At 42.5% G+C, this 18,773-nt stretch overlaps 1 protein-coding gene across 1 annotated transcript in view; it reads left to right on the forward strand.

Moving 5' to 3' along the window:
• Positions 1–18,773, forward strand: part of ano1a (anoctamin 1, calcium activated chloride channel a) — a 200,217-nt gene that overhangs the window by 51,103 nt on the left and 130,341 nt on the right. The window contains exon 6 of the mRNA XM_060838674.1: positions 4,151–4,205. Within this exon, the coding sequence (XP_060694657.1) occupies positions 4,151–4,205 (55 nt within the window). The remainder of the gene's footprint in view (positions 1–4,150; positions 4,206–18,773) is intronic.

The raw sequence follows: 18,773 nt of genomic DNA on the forward strand, positions 1-18,773 counted from the left end.
CAATGATTTATCTCCAGCAGTAACATCCCTTGATTATGATTAATTGATACCACTTCCATCAGAGGAACAATAAAAATCAGGTGAACAGATGTTACCAGACCTGCTGAGTTTCTCCAGTAGTTTTGGTTTTCATTGCTTTAGTAAATTTAAAGTTCTGTCCCTTTTGAAAAATAAAAGCCCGACATTTTCACGAACATTTCTCTGCAAGGCACTGGATTTTCTTTTACTGAGGAAATGGGAAGTTGCACTTTACAGATTTTTATAACGTATATTTTTGATTCTTGTGCTGTGTAGTTCCATCTTTATTGTCTTGTTTGCTGTGTGTAACTCTCAGTGTCTAACCTGCGTGAAGTAGGCTTAACAGGATAGGTTCTGTTTGATAAGTTAATGGATCTGAAGTGGTAAATAATAATACTGGTTACACCCATTCTACTGATGTCCCATAGTCTTTGAATGTTGACAGGTGAGTTTTCCTGTAGCTTTCAGAGGGAGCAAATGTATATGTAGCACTTCCTAAAGTCCTAGTCATTTTTCCTGAACAGGGTGGTTGTACTTATTTGAAGTGTGGTGCTGGAAAAGCACAGCAAGTCAGGCAGCGCCTGAGGAACAGGAGAATCGACGTTTCGGAAGTATGCCCCTCGGGGCTTATACTCAAAACGTCATTTCTCCTCCTCAGGTGCTACCTGACTTGCTGTGTTTTTCCAGCACCGCACTTCGACTCTGAGGACTGCAGATACTGGAGAGTCACTTTCTCCTCCCTTGTTTATTGCAGAAGACAATAAGTACATCTTTTGTTATCCAAGGACAGATGCCCTGCAGTGATGTGTTCTACATCACAAATCACAAGATAGGCCAAAGGCAAAGGAGGATTATTGGTATTAAACAACCTCAACAGTCCTTAGTCAGTACGCCACAGTGGTCAAAGTGGCAAATACCATAAGATACTAGGAGTGGTCATCTGAGGAAACGTCTATCAGAGCAGCCTGGACAGAGTGGATGTTGAGGAAATGTTTCAAGTGATAGGAGAAACATGAACTCAAGGGCACAGCCCTAGAACAAAGGAAAGAACCTTTAGAATGGTGCTAATGAAGAAACTTTAGCCAGAGTGGTTAATTTATTTCCACAGAAGGCTGTGGAGGCCAGGCCTTGGAGTACGTTTAAAAGTTAATAAACCCTTTTGATTGCCAAGGGGATCAAAGGTTTTTTTCAAACCCAGTTTTCTCCTAATAACTTATCAGCCACGATGGAGTCTGCTCTGCCATTCAATGGTCCAAATGGTCTAATTTCTTCTATGTCTAATGGTCTTATGGTCTAACTATGTGCTATAGTGACTATTATAAATGTTTGCCATTTAGCAATTGCAGCCTTGGTTAACCCAAGTCTGGATTAGTGGTGCTGGAAAAGCACAGCAGGTCAGGCAGCATCCAAGGAGCAGGAAAATCAATGTTTCAGGCAAAAGCCCTTCATCAGGAATAGAGGCAGGGCGCCTGCAGGGTGGAGAGATAAATGAGAGGGGTGTGGGTTTGAGGAGTAGGTAGCATAGACTATAATGGGTGAATGGGGGTGGCGATGAAGGTGATCAGAAAGGAGGGTGGAGTGGATAGGTGGAAAGGAAGATGGGCAGGTAGGACAGGTCATGGGGGTGGTGCTGAGCTGGGATGAGGTGGGGGAAGGGGAAATGAGGAAACTGGTGAAGTCCACATTGATGCCCTGGGGTTGAAGTGTTCTGAGGTGGAAGATGAGGCGTTCTTCCTCCAGGTGTCGGGTGGTGAGGGAGCGGCGGTGGAGGCGGCCCAGGACCTGCATGTCCTCGGCAGAGTGGGAAGGGGGAGTTGAAATGTTGGTTGATGCAGATTGCACAGGTTAATTTCTGGTTTCTGCTCCTGAGAGCTAGAGTTTTGGCACCAACATTTGCAATCAGAAGTTGTAAAGTCTGGAATGGTGATGACATCTGAGTGAGAGGGAGAGAAGCCAGAGTTATACTCTCTCTGTCGTAGACTTGGGTTGAGATCAGTGTCCTCTGATTTATTAATAGGGATGTAGAGTACCAGAAAAAGGTGATGTTGAACTTATTCAAGTCACTTGTTTGACCTTAGCTGGAGTATTATGTATAGTTCTGGATGCCACATTATAGAAAAGATATGGCCGTGTTGGACAATGCTGAAGCAATTAACCAAAAGGGTTCCAGGAATGAGAGGTCAGTGGGAGGATGGATTGAAGGAGTTGTGATGGTTGACCTTGAAGCCAACAAGGTTGAGAGGAAATTTGACAGAAGTTTTCAAAAAGATGAGCAGCATGGATAGAGCAGTTAGGGTGAAGCTGTTCCCGTTTCTAAAGAAACCTGAACACAAGGGCACAGATTTAAAAGTGAAATTCAAACTAAGCAGCAATGATGGGGACACTTGCACTGTGTGCAGTCAGCGTATGGAATGTATCATCTGGAAATGTGGTCTGGTGGGTTCAATCAAGGCATTGAAGGGGCATTGGATAGTTACATTATAGTGAAATGGGAACAAGGCATTAGGTAATAGAGCCAGTGCAGGCACAATGGGCCGAATGGCTGTCTCCTGCACTAACATTTCTGTGCTTCTGTAATGAGCTAGCTAAAGAGAGATTCTCTTATTGAGGGGGATTCAAAATGAAGGCACAATTTTAAAATGGTTTAGGTCCTTTAGTAGCCAAATATACCTTTTTTTTAATGCAAAGGGTAGTGGGAATTTGGAACTGTCATTGCATTGAAAATTCCAAGACTGAGTTTGACTTTCATTGGATCATTTGAGCTGTGGAATAAAGACTTTGTGTGAAGGTCAAATATAATTGAATTCAATTTGAAGCTGAATGACCAACTGGCTGTCTCTGTTTCAACAATTGCAGCTGAAATCTGGTGTAGGATGGCAGAGCCTGCTGTGCAGTGGTGTACCACAGGGATCAGTGCTGGGTCCTTTATTGTTCATGATAGACATTAATCTGATACAGAATATAGGGGTGATAGTACATTTGCGGATTATCTGATTATAGGCCAGAAGGTAAATGATGAGGAAGGTGGCCTTTGGGTTACAGAAGGATATAAGTAGATTGCCCAAGTTGGCAGATCAGTGGTAGATAGGATTTAACCCTTAAGTGTGAGCTGAAGAACTTTGAAAGAATTAACAAGACAAGGGAGTACTCTATGAATAGCAGGACACTGGGAAGCTCAGAGGAACTGGGGGATAATGGAATGCTGGTCCACAAATCCCTGATGGTGGTAGGACGGGTTAATAAGGCATACAGGGTACTTGCCTTTATCAGTCATGATGACATTAGAAGAGCAGGGAGGTCATGTTAGAGTTGGACAGAATGGTTAGGCCACAGCTGGAGCACCGGGAGCAGTTCTCGTCACCACATTATGAAGTTTAAAAGTCACACAACACCAGGTCCACAACCACCTGATGAAGGAGCGTCGCTCTAAAAGCTAGTGCTTTCAATTAAACCTGTTGGACTATAACCTGGTGTTGTGATTTTTAAACTTTGTACACCCCAGTCTAACACCAGTGTCTCCAAATCATGACACTATGGGAATGATGTGATTGCACTGGAGGGGGGCAGAGGAAGTTCACCAGGATGTTGCCTGGGATGGACCATCTCAATGATGGGATGGATAAGCTTGTTTTCTTTAGAGCAGAGAAGGTTGAAGGAGGATCTTAGAGGTGTATAAGATTTGAGGAGCATGGACAGAATGAATAGAACGCAGCTGTTCCCTTGAGTCGCAAGGTCAATGAGTCATGTGCTACTTTCCTTCTAAGCTGTGTAGCTATTCCGAGCATTGACCATCTGTTTCAGAAGTCATACCCAAACCTCTGCTAGAGAACATTGGTCATGTGGAGGCCAGACCAGGTAAGGATGGCAGATTTCCTTCCCTAAAGGATATTGGAGAACCAGATAGGTTTTTAAAAGCTAATCCAATGGTGACCATGTAACTATTGTCATGATTTTCCAATTTCAGCACCTGCCATGAATAGGATTTTAATGCATGTTCCCAGAACATTACCTTGTGGTTGTGAGTTACACGTGCTGTGATGTTTTACTCACTGGCACCACTTTGCTTTCATCTAGACAATAGCCTAACTGTTGTTGCTTTATCCACTTAATTCTTTATTCTTCCCCTTTTTAGATTTGACCTTTCAGATAAGGATAACTTTTTCAGCAGTACAACAAGAAGCACAATTGTGAGTATTAAAACTTAGTCTTGAAGTATAATTTTGACAATTTAATAGTTTGCAAAGTGACTTTGGGCAGAGGATATCTGTGTTTGATTTTTACAAATAATCAGTTGTCCCTGTGATATCCTGCATGATTTTTGGAATGGTTAAATGGACTCCATTTAACGTAGCTCCCCCTACACTTTTGTGTATGGTTTGAGTAAAATCAGGCCGCGATATGGAGGTGCTAGTATTGGACTATGGCCTGGTGTCATGATTTCTGACTTTGTCCACTCCAATCTAACCAGTTTACTTTAAATCTCAAGCTTCTGGAACGCTGCTGCCAAAACTTGACTTCACATAAATCTGTTGGACTACGGCCTGGTATCATGTGACTTCTGACTCTGTAAAATCTGGAAATATTGAGATTACCTTCTGATGTAGGTTGTATTTGATTCTTGGAAATTAGGGTTTGAATTTGAGTATCTAACAGTTGTGCTTCATCAATTTTGTTCCAAGAATTGATCACGGTGCTTGGCAGAGATTAAAGTCAATGAGTATAGTGCAAAAAAACACAAGTCAGGCAGCATCCAAGGAGCAGGACAGTCAATGTTTTGAGCATAAGGCCTTCATCAGGGAATGCATCCTGATGGCTAGGTCTGTATCGAACTGGTTTTGTGGCTTTGAGGCAAAAAATGAGAAATACACATACTTACTTTAACTCGCTAGTTGTCTTATTCTTACATTTGGCCTATAGTAATTATAAACATATGAACCTGTGAAGTGTTTAATCTGCAGTGTAGTAATCTGGCTTGTTCAAAGTTTGTGAGAAGATTTGTAGCTCGGGTGCTCGTTGTTGTGGTTCTGTTTGCCGAGCTGGGAATTTACACTATAAATGCCGGAGGAAGTATCACAGAAGCGCTTCACAGGAGGCTCCCAAGCACTGAGGATGTCACCTAGACAGGGGACGAAACATCTGCAACACAAATTTCCAGCTTGGCGAACAGAACCACAACAAGTCTGGCTTGGTCATGTGTGCTGATGGCGAAATTTAGATTCTGTGCAAGAGTGAAAAGTTACTGACAGAATTGGAAAGTGTACACAGTTTAAATGGTAAGGATGAATCAACTTACATTTAAACCAAAATATGGATTTTAGTTTCCTGGATCACTGGGACAGTTTTTGGGGAAGATGGGACATGTACAAACAGGACAATCTGTACCTGAACCACATTGGGACCAATGTCCTTGCAGGTAGTTTCGCTTGTGCTGTTGGGAGGGGTTTAAACTAGTCTGGCAGGGGGATGAGGCACAATATTAGAACATAGAACAATGCAGCACAGAGCAGGCCCTTCAGCCATCGATACTGCGCCGACCTGTGAATTATTCTCAGCTCGTCCCCCTACACTATCTCGTGTGCTTATCCAAGTTTTGTTTAAATCTCCCTAATGTGGTTGAGTTAACTACATTGGCAGATAGGGAATTCCACGACCTTACCACTCTGAGTAAAGAACCTGCCTTTGATTCGTCTTAAATCTATCAATTTGTAGCTATGCCCCCTCATACAAGCTGGGAAAAAAGACTCTCACTGTCTACCCTATCCAATCCTCTGATCATCTTGTATGTCTCTAACAAATCCCCTCTTTGTCTCCTTCTTTTCAATGAGAACAGACCCAAGCGTCTCAGCCTTTCCTCATAAGACCTTCCCTCCAGACCAGGCAACATCCTGGTAAATCTCCTCTGCACCTTTTCCAATGTTTCCACATCATTTCTGGAATATGGTGACCAGAACTGTACACAATATTTCAAGTGCGACCACACTAGCGTTTTGTATACTTGCAGCATGATATTGCAGCTCCAGAACTCAATCCCTCTTCCAATGAAACCTAACACAGCATGTGTCGCCTTAACAGCACTATCAACCTGAGCGGCAACTTTCAGGGATATTGATAAAACAGAGACAAGTTATGCTACAGCAAAGGAAGCAAGTCGGTGATTTCAGCTCAGTAAAGAGGGCAAGGCTAGAAGGTTTTTAATGCTAGTGATGTAATAGCTAAGACTAATGGGTTAATAATGTGGATTGTCACGTGGAAGTGTGATATTGTTATCATAACAGAAACGTTGAGGAAAAGTCTGGATTGAAAACTCAACATTCCAGGTTACATTATCTTGAGAGTGTAAAAAGGGTGGTGGTGTAGCTCTATTAGTTAAGAAGTGAATGACTACAATAAGGAGAGATGATACCTTGGTTGGGTCCTCAAACGAGGCTTTGTCAATAGAACTTAGAAATGTTTGGGGGGGGGGTGCAGTTGCTTTACTGGGTGTGTATTATAGACCCCAAAAGAATCAGCTTGAAATAGAGGAGCAAATATGTCGATGGTTCACAGGTATGTGAGAGTAATAATCAGGTACTTATTCCAGGGGGATTTCAACATTCCCAACAACAGTTGGGATAAACATAATGTTAAATATAGATGAGGTGGGTTTCCTGAATGTATCCACGGGAGGTTTTTCTATCAATAGAAGGCCCACCAAGGGACTGGTTCTGGGAAAGGAAACCGGCCAAGAGATTGAGGCAATAGCGATCACAACACTGTACAGTTCAAATGTGTCCTGGACAAGGAAAGGGTGGCCTGCAAAAGACAGCTTTGGATTGGGTGAAGACAGGTTTAACTAAAATAAAGCAGGATCTGGCCACAATAGACTGGGAGCAGCTCCTTGTGGGTAAGTCTGCAACAGAACAACAGGGGAGCTGGTGAGAGTACGGGTCCAACATTTATCCTTTAGAGGGAAACATAGGAGCAAGCAGTTCAAGGAACCCTGGATGTCTAGGACAATTCAAGACTGGATGAGGAAGAAGGGTAGGATGTTTAGCAAGTCCAAAGGTAACAATTCAACTATAGCACTGGAAGTGAGGAGGGAACTGAAGCAATTAGAGCAAAATGGGAGCTTCTAAAAGGGTTTATGAACTGGATTGTGGAGAATCCTAAGATATTTAATAAATACATGGAAGAGGTTAACCTGGGAAAGACCCATTAGGGACCAAGGGGATAACCTGTGTGAAGCTGCAGGATATTGGAGGGCTGTGAAATGAATACCTCTCTTCAGGCTTCATTCTGGAAAAGGAGAATGTCGGTATGAAATTCAGGAAAGGGACTGAGAGGAGCTTGCACGGTTTGACGTAGGGAATGGGGAAGTATCAGAGGCTTTGTTGGGCTTTAAAACGACCAAAACCCCTGGGCCAGATGGATTGCATCCCAGGCCATTTTTGATTTGAGATGAGAAATGTCGCCATTGAGTGGTGAGCCTGTGGGATCCTCTGTCATAATGAATGTTCTTGAAGCCAAATGCTTTAAATGGTTCCAAGGAGATATTACATTTAATTGAGCTAAAGGAATCCGAATATGGGGGGAAAAGGGGGAGCAGGGGACTCGGTCGGATGATCAGCCATGATCCTATTGAATGGTGTAACAGGCTCCAAGGGCCAAACTGAGGACTGCAGATGCTGGAGAGCAGAGTTGAGTGGTGCTGGAAAAGCACAGAAGGTCAGGCAGCATCTGAGGAGCAGGAGAAGAGCTTGTACCCGAGATGTTGATTCATTAGGATGAGGCTTGTGAGCCAAGTGGGCTGAGATGAGGGGGTGGGGGGGCAAGGCAAGGGGAGTTGGCTGAGAATGCGATAGGTAGAGGAGGGTGGAGCAGATAGGTGGGAACGAAGATGGACAGGGAGAGGGGTTGGTGGGGGGAGGGGAAATGAGACTGGTGAAATCCATATTGGTCCCATGTGGTTTGAGGGTCCCAAGGCAAAACAGGAGGCTTTCCTCCAGGCAAAGTGGAAGATGAGGTGTTCTTCCTCGAGGTATCACATCCTCCACTAACTACAAAGAGACCCCATCACCAGGGATATATCTCCATCCCCACCACTATCCATGTTCTAAAAAGACAATTCCCTCCATTACACACTCTTATCAGGTTCACGCCTCCCACCAACCTACCCTCCTCTCCCCCTGTCACTGCAAGAATCGGAAAACCTGCACCCACAACCCCCACCCCTCACCCCCGTCCAAGGCCCGAAAGATGCCTTCCACATCCATCTGAGAGTTACCTGCATTTTTACACGTGTCATTTACTGTATCTGTTCCTCATAATGTGGTCTCTTCTACACTGGGGAGACAGGACGCCTACCTGTGGAACCCTTCAGAGAACCTCTCTGCGGGACATGTATAAAACAACTCCATTGTCCTGTAGCTGAACACATTAACACCGCCTCCCACTCCCCCAAGGACTCTGGGCCTCCTTTCATCGCCATTCCCTTACCACCCAATGCCTGGAGGAAGAATGCCTCATCTTCTGCCTTGGGACCCTGCAATCATGTGATCAGTGTGGATTTCAACAGTTTCCTCATCTCCACGCCCCCCTCTCCCAGATCCAACCTTCCAACTTGACACCGCCCTGTCAACCTGTCCATCTTCCTTCCCACCAACCTGCTCCACCCTCCCCTCTGACCTCTCCCCTTCACCCCCAACATCAGCGACCTATTGCATTCTTGGCTATCTTCCTACTCCCCCACCCCCCTCCCATTTATCTTTCAGCTCCCTTGGCCTACAAGCCTCATTCCTGATGAAGAGCTTAATTTCAACATTGATTGTCCTCCTCAGATGCTACTTGACTGGCTGTACTTTTCTAGCATCACATGGTCAAAGGACTGAATGGCCTACTGCTCTTCTGCTTTGGTTTACAGCTTGAGGGTAGCGTGAGGCTGATACATTTGCATTAAATAAATGGACTCCTGAAATAAGTTGTTGACTTTTTTTGTATTCTTCGAGAGCCAGACTTGTTTCGGACTGGAGTAAAGATAATTTCATAAGAGGTGGTACTCATAAGAGCTCCTTCATGACCTTCTGGTACGTTTTTTTGAAGGAGATTGTGCATTTCCAATGTGACTTTCCCAAGTTGGTCTGGAATCTGTTTGGCTGGGTGGCTATGAAGAAACCTTATCAAGGAATATGCTAACGGTATAGAGCAGGAACACAGAGCAAGATGTATCCCGTTCTATTGAATCCTCTGATATGGATCAATATCCTGTAACTCTCTAAGAGCATTGTCGATATACCTATACCAGTGGTTCAAGAAGGCAATTTGTCACCACTAACTCTGGTAATTAGGGATAGACCATAAATGCTGGCCTAGCCGGTGGTGTCCACTTCCTGTGTTTGATTAGGCAAAACCTTTTGAGCCTTTCTCTGTCGTTCAATATAATCGTGGCTGATCAAACACTTCAATGCCTTTTGCTCACACCATTTCATAACTCTGCCATTGATGATCAGAAATCTATCAATATTTTCTTCAATCAGACTGAGACAGAGCTTCTACAACTCTGACAGAGAATGGATGAGATAGATCAGAGTTTTCCTTTCACATCAATTTGAGTAAACAATTTGCACGTATGAACTAAAATGAACATGTTTTATGTTCTACACAGCTGGGAGGATATGTTCATTATAAATGTATTTTGCTTCTCTTTTTAATGTGATTTTGATGCTTTATCAAATCAGAAATAGGAAGTTAGAGGTCATGCTGCACTAAATGTAATATGTGAAAGTCAGTGAATTCTGAATGGCCAATACAAGATTGTGACTTTCACAGTAAATTTACTGATGGGAGAGAATCCTCTGTCCAGAGTGATCTGTCAGATGTCACATTTGCCAGATGTTTATCCTTTTAAAAGCACATCATAAAATAAACCTCTGTCTAGCTTTGAAAATAAAGGAGGACAATAAGAATTGGTTCCTGCTGCTAGATGTTAAATCAATTTTGTGTTGTAGTTTGGTAGTTTCTCCATGGCTTTTCTCCCTGCTTATGGAGAACAGAGAGGTCAAGTTTGATAGTTTCCTGAAGGTCAAGAGAGAAGTACAATATTTAATATTTCAGTGGGTGGCCTGTGACTGATGTGGGATGTTGGTGAAACAACAGGAACAAATTTGTCAAACACAAATTGCTCAAGAAACTTACCAGGTCTGACGGAATCTGTGGAGAGAGAAGCAGTTAAAGTTGAGTCTTGTGACACTTCAGAAGGAGTTTAGGTTGAGTGTTAACTTTCACCACAGCTTCTGCCAGAACTGTCGAGTTTCTCCAACATTCTCTGTACAAAGCTAATGTCATAAGCCTGTTTAAATTACTAAATCACTTAAGTAACTGTCCTTGAGTAAAAGTCTTGTGTGATACCCTGAGCCATAAAGCGCCAAGAAAATCATAAATCACAAGGTTTGTGAAGGTTTGTAGCTCAGGTTGCGGTTTAGTGTGTAGGTTTGCTCATTGAGCTGTAGGTTTGATATCCAGACGTTTCATTACCTGGTTAGGTAACATCATCAGTGGTGACCTCCAAGTGAAGCGAAGCTGTTGTCTCCTGCTTTCTATTTATATCTTTCTCCTGAATGGGGTTCCTGGGGTTTGTCATGATGTCATTTCCTGTTCTTTTATGAGGGGTTGATAGATGGTATCTGCATCTGTGTTTGTTTATGGTGTTATGGTTGGAGCGCCAGGCCTCTAGGAATTCTCTGGCATGTCTTTGCTTAGCCTGTCCCAGGATAGATGTGTTGTCCCAGTCGAAATGGTGCTTTTTTTTTTCATCTGTGGGTCTACGAGGGAGAGGGGGCTCATAGATCTAGATGCCTCAGAAAACCAAACAGGAAATGACATCACCACAAACCCCAGGAACCCCATCCAGGAGAAAGATATAAATAGAAAGCAGGAGACAACAGCTTCGCTTCACTTGGAGGTCGCCACTGATGATGTTACCGAGCCAGGTAATGAAACATCTGGATATCAAACCTACAGCTCAGCGAGCAAACCTACACCCTACAATCACACATCAATAGCATTACCTGTGACCTGGACCATTTGGCTTTCTTCCCCATGGAAAGTGTTTACAACTAACCACATGTGAACAGAATAAAATTTAGCCCCTCAGTTAATCAAATGAAAGTTACTTCTTGCTGAAGAATGATTAAGACCCTATGAAAGGATTAATTTGGGAAATGTACCTTCCTGTATCTTGATTGATACTGGTTGAAGAATAAGCTACAGTTCAAAATATAAACAAGGTTCCTTGTCCAGGCCTAGTCTCTGTAGTGTACTGCAGATTTTACAGCTCTTGTTTGGTGATTGTGAATATTGTTAACTTTGGGTGGAAAGCAAACATTTCAAATATTAAGGTCCCCTCTAAATTGTTAAATTGTGCTGATTAGTGGTGTTGGCAAATATAAATGTGCAATGAATCATACATAAATCTTACTCCCTCTCCAAGCACTCATCAATCTTGTTTTTAGATGTGATGGTCATATTTTTAGAAGCAGGTGAGCAGTTGTTTAGGATGATGGAAAGGCAGTATATGCTTCTTAAAAACATGCATGCTAATGAGCAAAAATTATCAACATTGTTAACCTAAAACATCCCTGGGTGCTTCATAAAGTGTGAGGGGGAAAATTGCACTGAATCCAAAATTTCAGGAGTGCTGTCAAAATGTTTGGTCAAAAGCAGAATTATAAGGAGAACCTTTAAACAAGGAGCAAGCGTTTTAATGGCAGAGACTTGGAGCTGGCCAGCAGGTTTGTGATGGAGGGTGGTGCCACAGCATGGGTTTAGTCCTTATGCTGACTGAGATGACCATGAAGCCTTTGTTTCCTCAGCTTCTCCTATTGCCTGAACCATGTTGACCCTCAGGTTAAACCCTCACCGGTCCTGGCTTTCACTATAATGGTCCTCCGGGATGATGGTGATTTTATAGAGGAAATATGTAACTGGGCTATTGAAGATCCCAGTGCTGGAGTGAAGTAGGAGTTGGGGATGGTGGAGGGAGAGCCCCCGAGTGACCGGGAACAAAGCTCTGGGAAGTAGTGTTGGGTTAGAGGAAGTGGGTGGTTTTAGAACAATGAAACACTTGGGAAAATAAAGAAAAAAACTTTGATTTTAGGTACTGGAGAATAAAGGGCTAGATTTTTGCCAGTGAGGCAAGCACCTCATCCAGAAAGATCCCAACTCTGCAGACATCCTTGGACTTAGAGAGCCTTTTTAAACCCACTGCTTGCTGCAGGAGGCTGGATAGTTGGGTGCAGTGCCCTTGGGAGTAGATCATGGATGGGCAGGTTTCAGTGATTGAATTAAAGGTCTGCCTTGGTTATCTGGGACTTTGTATTCATTGTTTTTGTTATGACACAGTGGTTTACCCTTCTGTTAATTTAAATGAAATAGAAAAGCTCAGCTCGCCTCGTAATCTGTTAATGTATGAGTGACCGAGAACTCCCCAAATTCCACAATTTAAAGAAAAATATCAATTTTTTTCTTAAGTGAACATTAAACAACAAATATTTGCAAATCTAAGCCTCCTTTCTCTCTCCGATCTGTTTTCTACCTCCAACTCGTTAACAATATACTGATCTAATAAAAGCCCCTATTAAAATGTGGGCAGCACGGTGGCTCAGTGGTTCACACTGCTGCTTCTGGTGACTCTGTCTGTCTGTCTGTCTGGAGTTTGCACGTTCTCCCAGTGTCTGTGTGGGTTTCCTTCGGGTGCTCCAGCTTCACTTCAGTCCAAAGATGTGCAGGTCAGGTGAATTGGCCATGGGAAATTGCCTGTAGTGTTAGTGCATTGGGCAGAGGGAAATGGGTCTGGGTGGGTTACTCTTTTTGGAGGGTTGGTGTGGACGTGTGGGGCCAAATGTCCTGTTTCCACACTGATGTAATTTTAGATTAGATTCCCTACAATGTAATTTTCAAACTCTTGCGCACTCTCTCTGCTAATTTGCCTTGTACCCATCCATATAGTTCACCATGGGCAGTCTTCCAAAGCCAATATGCAGGGGTGTGGGAATTTCTCTGTCAACTATAATCTCCCTCCCCCCTTCCCCCCCTCCCCCTTCCCTTCCCCCCCCCTCTCCGCCCCCCCCCCCCCCCCCCCCCACCCCCCTTTCCCTAAAAGTCATGGCAAAAGAAGCCATTCATGAAACCAGTTCAAATACCTAAAATCTCCAACCACCTCCAATCCCTTCTAAAGATGAAGAAATGTTGATACTGACCCCATGTCATAGACAACTTTAATTGATTTATTGTTGTCACTTCTACTTCAGTAGAGTGAGCACGGTAAAAACAGTGACTGCAGATGCTGGAAACCAGATTCTGGATCAGTGGTGCTGGAAGAGCACAGCAGTTCAGGCAGGTCTTGGCAAACAAGGAGATCCGATCATGGGACACTTACAGCAAAGCATACAAGGTTACAGCTGCACAGGAGGTGGGCAAAAGCAAGGTGGACATTCTAATTGAAGTTAGAGAAGTCCATTCCGCAGGAAAGAAGCTATTCCCTTGACCTGTTGGTGTGTATGTTCCAGCTTCTGTATATCCTGCCTGACTGAAGAGGTTGGAAGACACAGGAAAGTGCTTTATTGGCCTCACTTAAACTTTTGATAAATTGTGAATGGAGTCCCCCATCCCCCACCGTTGAGATCATGCCAGTTTTGAAATTGATTCACTTCAGTTAAAATTAGTCCTTGGGAAATGATAACAAAAAACTCTAGTGAAACAGATGATTCTTATAACCTACAGTAGATACACAAGAACATTGAAAGTTTAACTAACCATGAATCGTATTAGTGAAAAGTCAATTTAATATTCAGTATGAGTTGCACTTGTATTTTACAATATGTAGTTTCTAGATTAATGGTATGATAACCAAATAAAACTTATAAGAATCTAGGCTTGGTCTGACAAGTGGCAAATAACATGCTAGGAAATGACCACCTGCAATGAGAGGGAAATTAACCATGGCCCCATGACATTCAACAATGTTACCATCACTGAATCCCCCACTATCCACGTTCTTGGGATAACCATTGACTAGATACTCAACGGGACTCATCATATCATATAAATACTGTGGCGACAGCAGCACGTCAGAAGCTCGGAATACTGTGATAGGTAATTCATCCCATGTCTCCCCAAAGCCTGAGCACTATCTAGTAAAAAGTGAGGTCTGCAGATGCTGGAGATCAGAGCTGAAAATGTGTTGCTGGTTAAAGCACAGCAGGCCAGGCAGCATCCAAGGAACAGGAAATTCGACGTTTCGGGCCAGAGCCCTTCATCAGGGCCTTCCTGACTTGAGTAAGGATGCATCAACTGAGACTTGACAACCAACCAGTTACATTGAGATTAAATTTGTCACTGTATTTAAAATGATCTATGCTTTGTTCTGTCACACCTCTCTTTATTCGACCTGTTATTAATTTTGTTTTCTGAACTTTTCTTCATTTAACCCATACTCAAACACTGAAAAAGCAATCCCTTGTGCTTAAAATACTGTTTTGTCTCATAGCCTAAATGAGGATGTTAATTAAAAGGAAATAATTGTTCATTAAGTATGTCACAAATGGCAAGAGGAATAATTTTCCATCCACATAGTGGAACTCTGAAGGCCATGTTTGAATCTGTGTTGACTGCTAAATTTCTTTCAGACTGCTAAATTAAGGGAAACTAGTCCACTGTCACAATTAACTGGCTGTTTGTTTGCTTCACTCATTTTCTGAAAGATGTTCCTGTGGGATATCTCGAGCTTGTCAGAATGAAGCATTGGGTCAGACTCATGCTGACAAAACAGGAGTCTGCAGATGGATGGATTAAAATTTGGTGTCTGGGATGATGCAAGGTTTTCTGCATAACGGGAATCTCTTGTGTTGGCTACCCAATTAATTTCCAAGTAGACTATCCTATCCCTGTCCTTTCTCTCCCTCCTCACTTAACACCATTGTTTGCTAGTGGCCTTGTAAAGTAGACTAGACATTGGTACCATTTTTCATCTGCTTTAAGACCGCACAGATCCCTGCCTCCTCCAGCAGCATCCAGTGGAGATATTAAAAAGTCAGAACTTTCACAGGTCATTGATCTTCTCCTGCCCCTATTTTAAAACTTTGGAACAATGGAGGCAGGCAGTAGGCGTTCTGTGAATGTTTGATTGCTACCATATGGGATTATATTTTTTGTGCTTTTGTTTGTAAAGAGAAATGGGGACAATAAGTTATTTTTGTAGTAAGTTGTTCCCAGCTTTTTATTTACAGGAAGTTTTAATCAAAAAATCACTCTTCTGATTAAAGTGGAAAGATCAATGTCTGCTTCTAGTTCATGCAAATAGTTTTTTTATTTCCAGCATTTTACAACACTTGATTATCTTTCTCAATCTGTTTAAACCAACCTGTGGCTTCCTTCACATGTAATGAATATTTTAAAAAAATTAAGTGCTATTATATATTTTGCGAAATTTTATTTGTGGGAACTTTACAATGTAATAAAGTTGCATTGATTTTTTTTTTAAGATTTTAAAACTATTACTGATTGATCTTGTCACTGCGTTTCTCATTTATGCATATTCTTACATTAGTCAGAGTTGAGCCCAGCTTGTTACTCATCAGCCTGGGCTGTTTATTTCCACTGACTGTTTCCCTTCTCTCAACAAGCTTTTGCTTTCCCACAGACTTTTGTACCCTCAACGTAAATCTGTTTACAATCTTTGTCAGGGCATTAGTAATATTGCCCCATGGTGAGCATTACAGAATGGATCTCAATGGGCCTCCTGCACTGTCCCAAATTAAATTAAAAATAGTCGTTTACTTCTAATAAGCCTTTGTTGTCAGAGGCAGTTCTGTCTTATTTGCCACTTTCCTTTTGGTCCCACATGCCTTTGCTTAATAGTTTGAGAGATTGCAAGTTGCATCTAAACGGTTTCAGTAATTTTTGGCCTTGATCTCTTGCTGCCGACCCTTTTTATCCTTTGTAGGAACATAGTACAAAAGGATGTCCTTCAGCCTGTTTCACCATTTGTTTATGGTTGCTTTGTGTCTTGACTTCATACACCCAACTTTTCTTCCATATCCCTTAACTGCAATAACTAGGTGTTTTAGCTTTGAAATTTTCAATTAACTCTGCGCACGCTTTAGGAATGTGAGATCCACATTTTCAGACCCCTCTGTGCGAAGGAGTGTTCCCAAACACATTCATCCCTGAATGGCCTACATCGCACGTCCTGGGCCTCCTTCACCCCAGTTGCTCCCTCACCACCCAACGGCTGGAGGAAGAACACTTCATCATCCGCCTCGGAACACTTCAACCCCAAGATATCAATTTGACTTCACCAGTTTCCTCACTTCCTCTCCCCCCCACATCACCCCAGCTCCAAACTTCCAGCTCGGCACTGTCTCCATGACTTGTCCTGCCTGCATATCTTCCACCTATCCCCTCCACCCTCCTCCCTGACCTATCACCTCCATCCCCACCCCCATTCACCTATTGTACTCTTTGCTACTTTCTCCCCACCCCCACCCTCCTCTCATTTATCTCTCGGCCTCTATTCCTGATGAAGGGCTTTTGTCCGAAACGTCGATTTTCCTGCTCCTCGGATGCTGCCTGAACTGCTGTGCTTTTCCAGCACCACTCTCTAACCGAGAATCTGGCCTACGTCCCAGCACATTGTTCCAGTTTGTCCAGCTCCATAAATACACTCTCATGCTCTTGTTGGCCCTTTGCTCTTGCTCGCTTACCTATCCAATCTTTTAATCATTGTGGACTCTTTTATTGAATCACCTCTTAATATTCTATATTCATGTTCTCCCTATTGATAAATCAATCTGGGCTGCAGTTGTTCATCTAGCACTGAATTTTCCCAGCAGTTTCTTACAGGCTTATGAATAGTTTGGACCAATTTCTTGAATGCAGACTCTAGCATCGAGAGATGGGATAGCCTCTTTCTTTTTTCCCCCTTTGGAAACGACAGTTTTTAATCTAGACAAAGACTTGCATATTCTGTGACTGGTTAATCTTCACACCTCTGCTTCCTGCCTGCTAAATTAAATTGTACTGCCCCCTCACCTCCGTGTTGTCAGCTTCTAATCAAATCTGGTTTCAAACCAGTTCCTTTCACGGAGGTTTTTGACCATTTGAGGTAAAAACAATGACTGCAGATGCTGGAAAACAAATTCTGGATTAGTGGTGCTGGAAGAGCACAGCAGTTCAGGCAGCATCCAACGAGCAGCGAAATCGACGTTTCGGGCAAAAGCCCTTCATCAGGAATAAAGGCAGAGAGCTAGAAGCATGGAGAGATAAGCTAGGGGAGGGTGGGGTGGGGTGGGGTGGGGGGAGTGTAGCATAGAGTACAGTGGGTGAGGGGATGAAGGTGATAGGTCAGGGAGGAGAGGGTGGAGTGGATAGGTGGAAAAGGAGCTGAGTCCATTCTGCCAATTTCCAGTTTGTCCCATTCCATTCCCAAATTCTGTGCTATTTTCTGTGAAACAATTAAAATGTCTTGAGGAGGCAAGTTGATGCTAGACTTATTTTTGTGCTTTTATTTGACAGTTAACATATTTGCAATCCAGCCTTCACTGACAGTATTTTGTATTGAGATTTTATTAAATTTTTTTGATTTTTTTTTTCACTTCACTTTCAAAGCAGCAATCCATTGAATCATTAAAAGTTGATTGTTTTGATTTGTCCTTTTCTAGTCTAGCATATTTGGACATCATCTGGAAAACAAAACTAAAATGTTATTAAATTCTCAAATATTTAATCACTGAAGAATAAGGAGGCACTGAACCGTTGTGCTTTTAGATGTTTCAAAATTTGACGAAACTGAGACAGATCTGGTATTTTGCTCTTTTAACTATATATAGCCACAATTTTTAACATTGTGATGTTTGATCTCTTGACAGCTTCAGGTAGTCCCTCCATTCATCACACTGCAGCCTAGTGAAAACAGTAGCAACTATCAGAATTTGGAAAACATTAGGCAAAATGCTTCCTGACTATTTTGTATTCTGCATATATTTATTAACAGGATCATGACAGTAAAATTCTTTAATGTCTGTCTTCAGTTCCAACATAAGCCAGTAATAACGAGGCTAAACCTTCACAGAAATCGTGGCATGGGATTGTGCTGGTTATTGTAACACCTAATTGAAGAGGGATCAAATGTTGGAGAACGCAGCTAGTGATGTCATCTTTTTCCAGTTGTATAGCCAAGTGTATTTCTGAATAGGAATTCCCTCCCAGCTCCATGTGAGCCTTTCTCAATAAGACGTTGACCTGGATTTTGCAGTGGTAATGAAGAAAATGTGATTGCTTGTTATCGTTACCCCACTCAAACTAAGTGACTGCAAGTTTGGAATTCATTCCTAAGCTGAATGATGGGCATGTTGCTGGTATTCATTGCTCCTCAGTGTCCTGTAGTGATTTCCACTAACCCCCTCCTCTCTTTGAGTGCAGTTACTTACCAGTGAGTTGATAAAGCTGTCTTTATGCTGTTAATCTTGTATGGAAAAGTTGCATGATGATGAATGAGGTTTCACTGTGGTCGTAGCTACTCACATTGGCCCAAAGGGTAAAATTTGACATTTCACGAATTTAGAATTTTTTCATTATGATAAAATTATAAATCTTTAATTGTTCATAGAATTAAATTTTAGCAGCTTTATCAGATCTTCTATCTGAAAATGTAGATTGATGAAAACACTTGGTGCTACCTTTTGTTGTCTAAGTGAACACTGCAATGTGGTTGTGTAACCTAC

The sequence above is a fragment of the Hemiscyllium ocellatum genome, chromosome 18 (genome assembly GCF_020745735.1).
Source record: "Hemiscyllium ocellatum isolate sHemOce1 chromosome 18, sHemOce1.pat.X.cur, whole genome shotgun sequence".
NCBI classification, from domain to species: Eukaryota; Metazoa; Chordata; class Chondrichthyes; order Orectolobiformes; family Hemiscylliidae; genus Hemiscyllium; species Hemiscyllium ocellatum.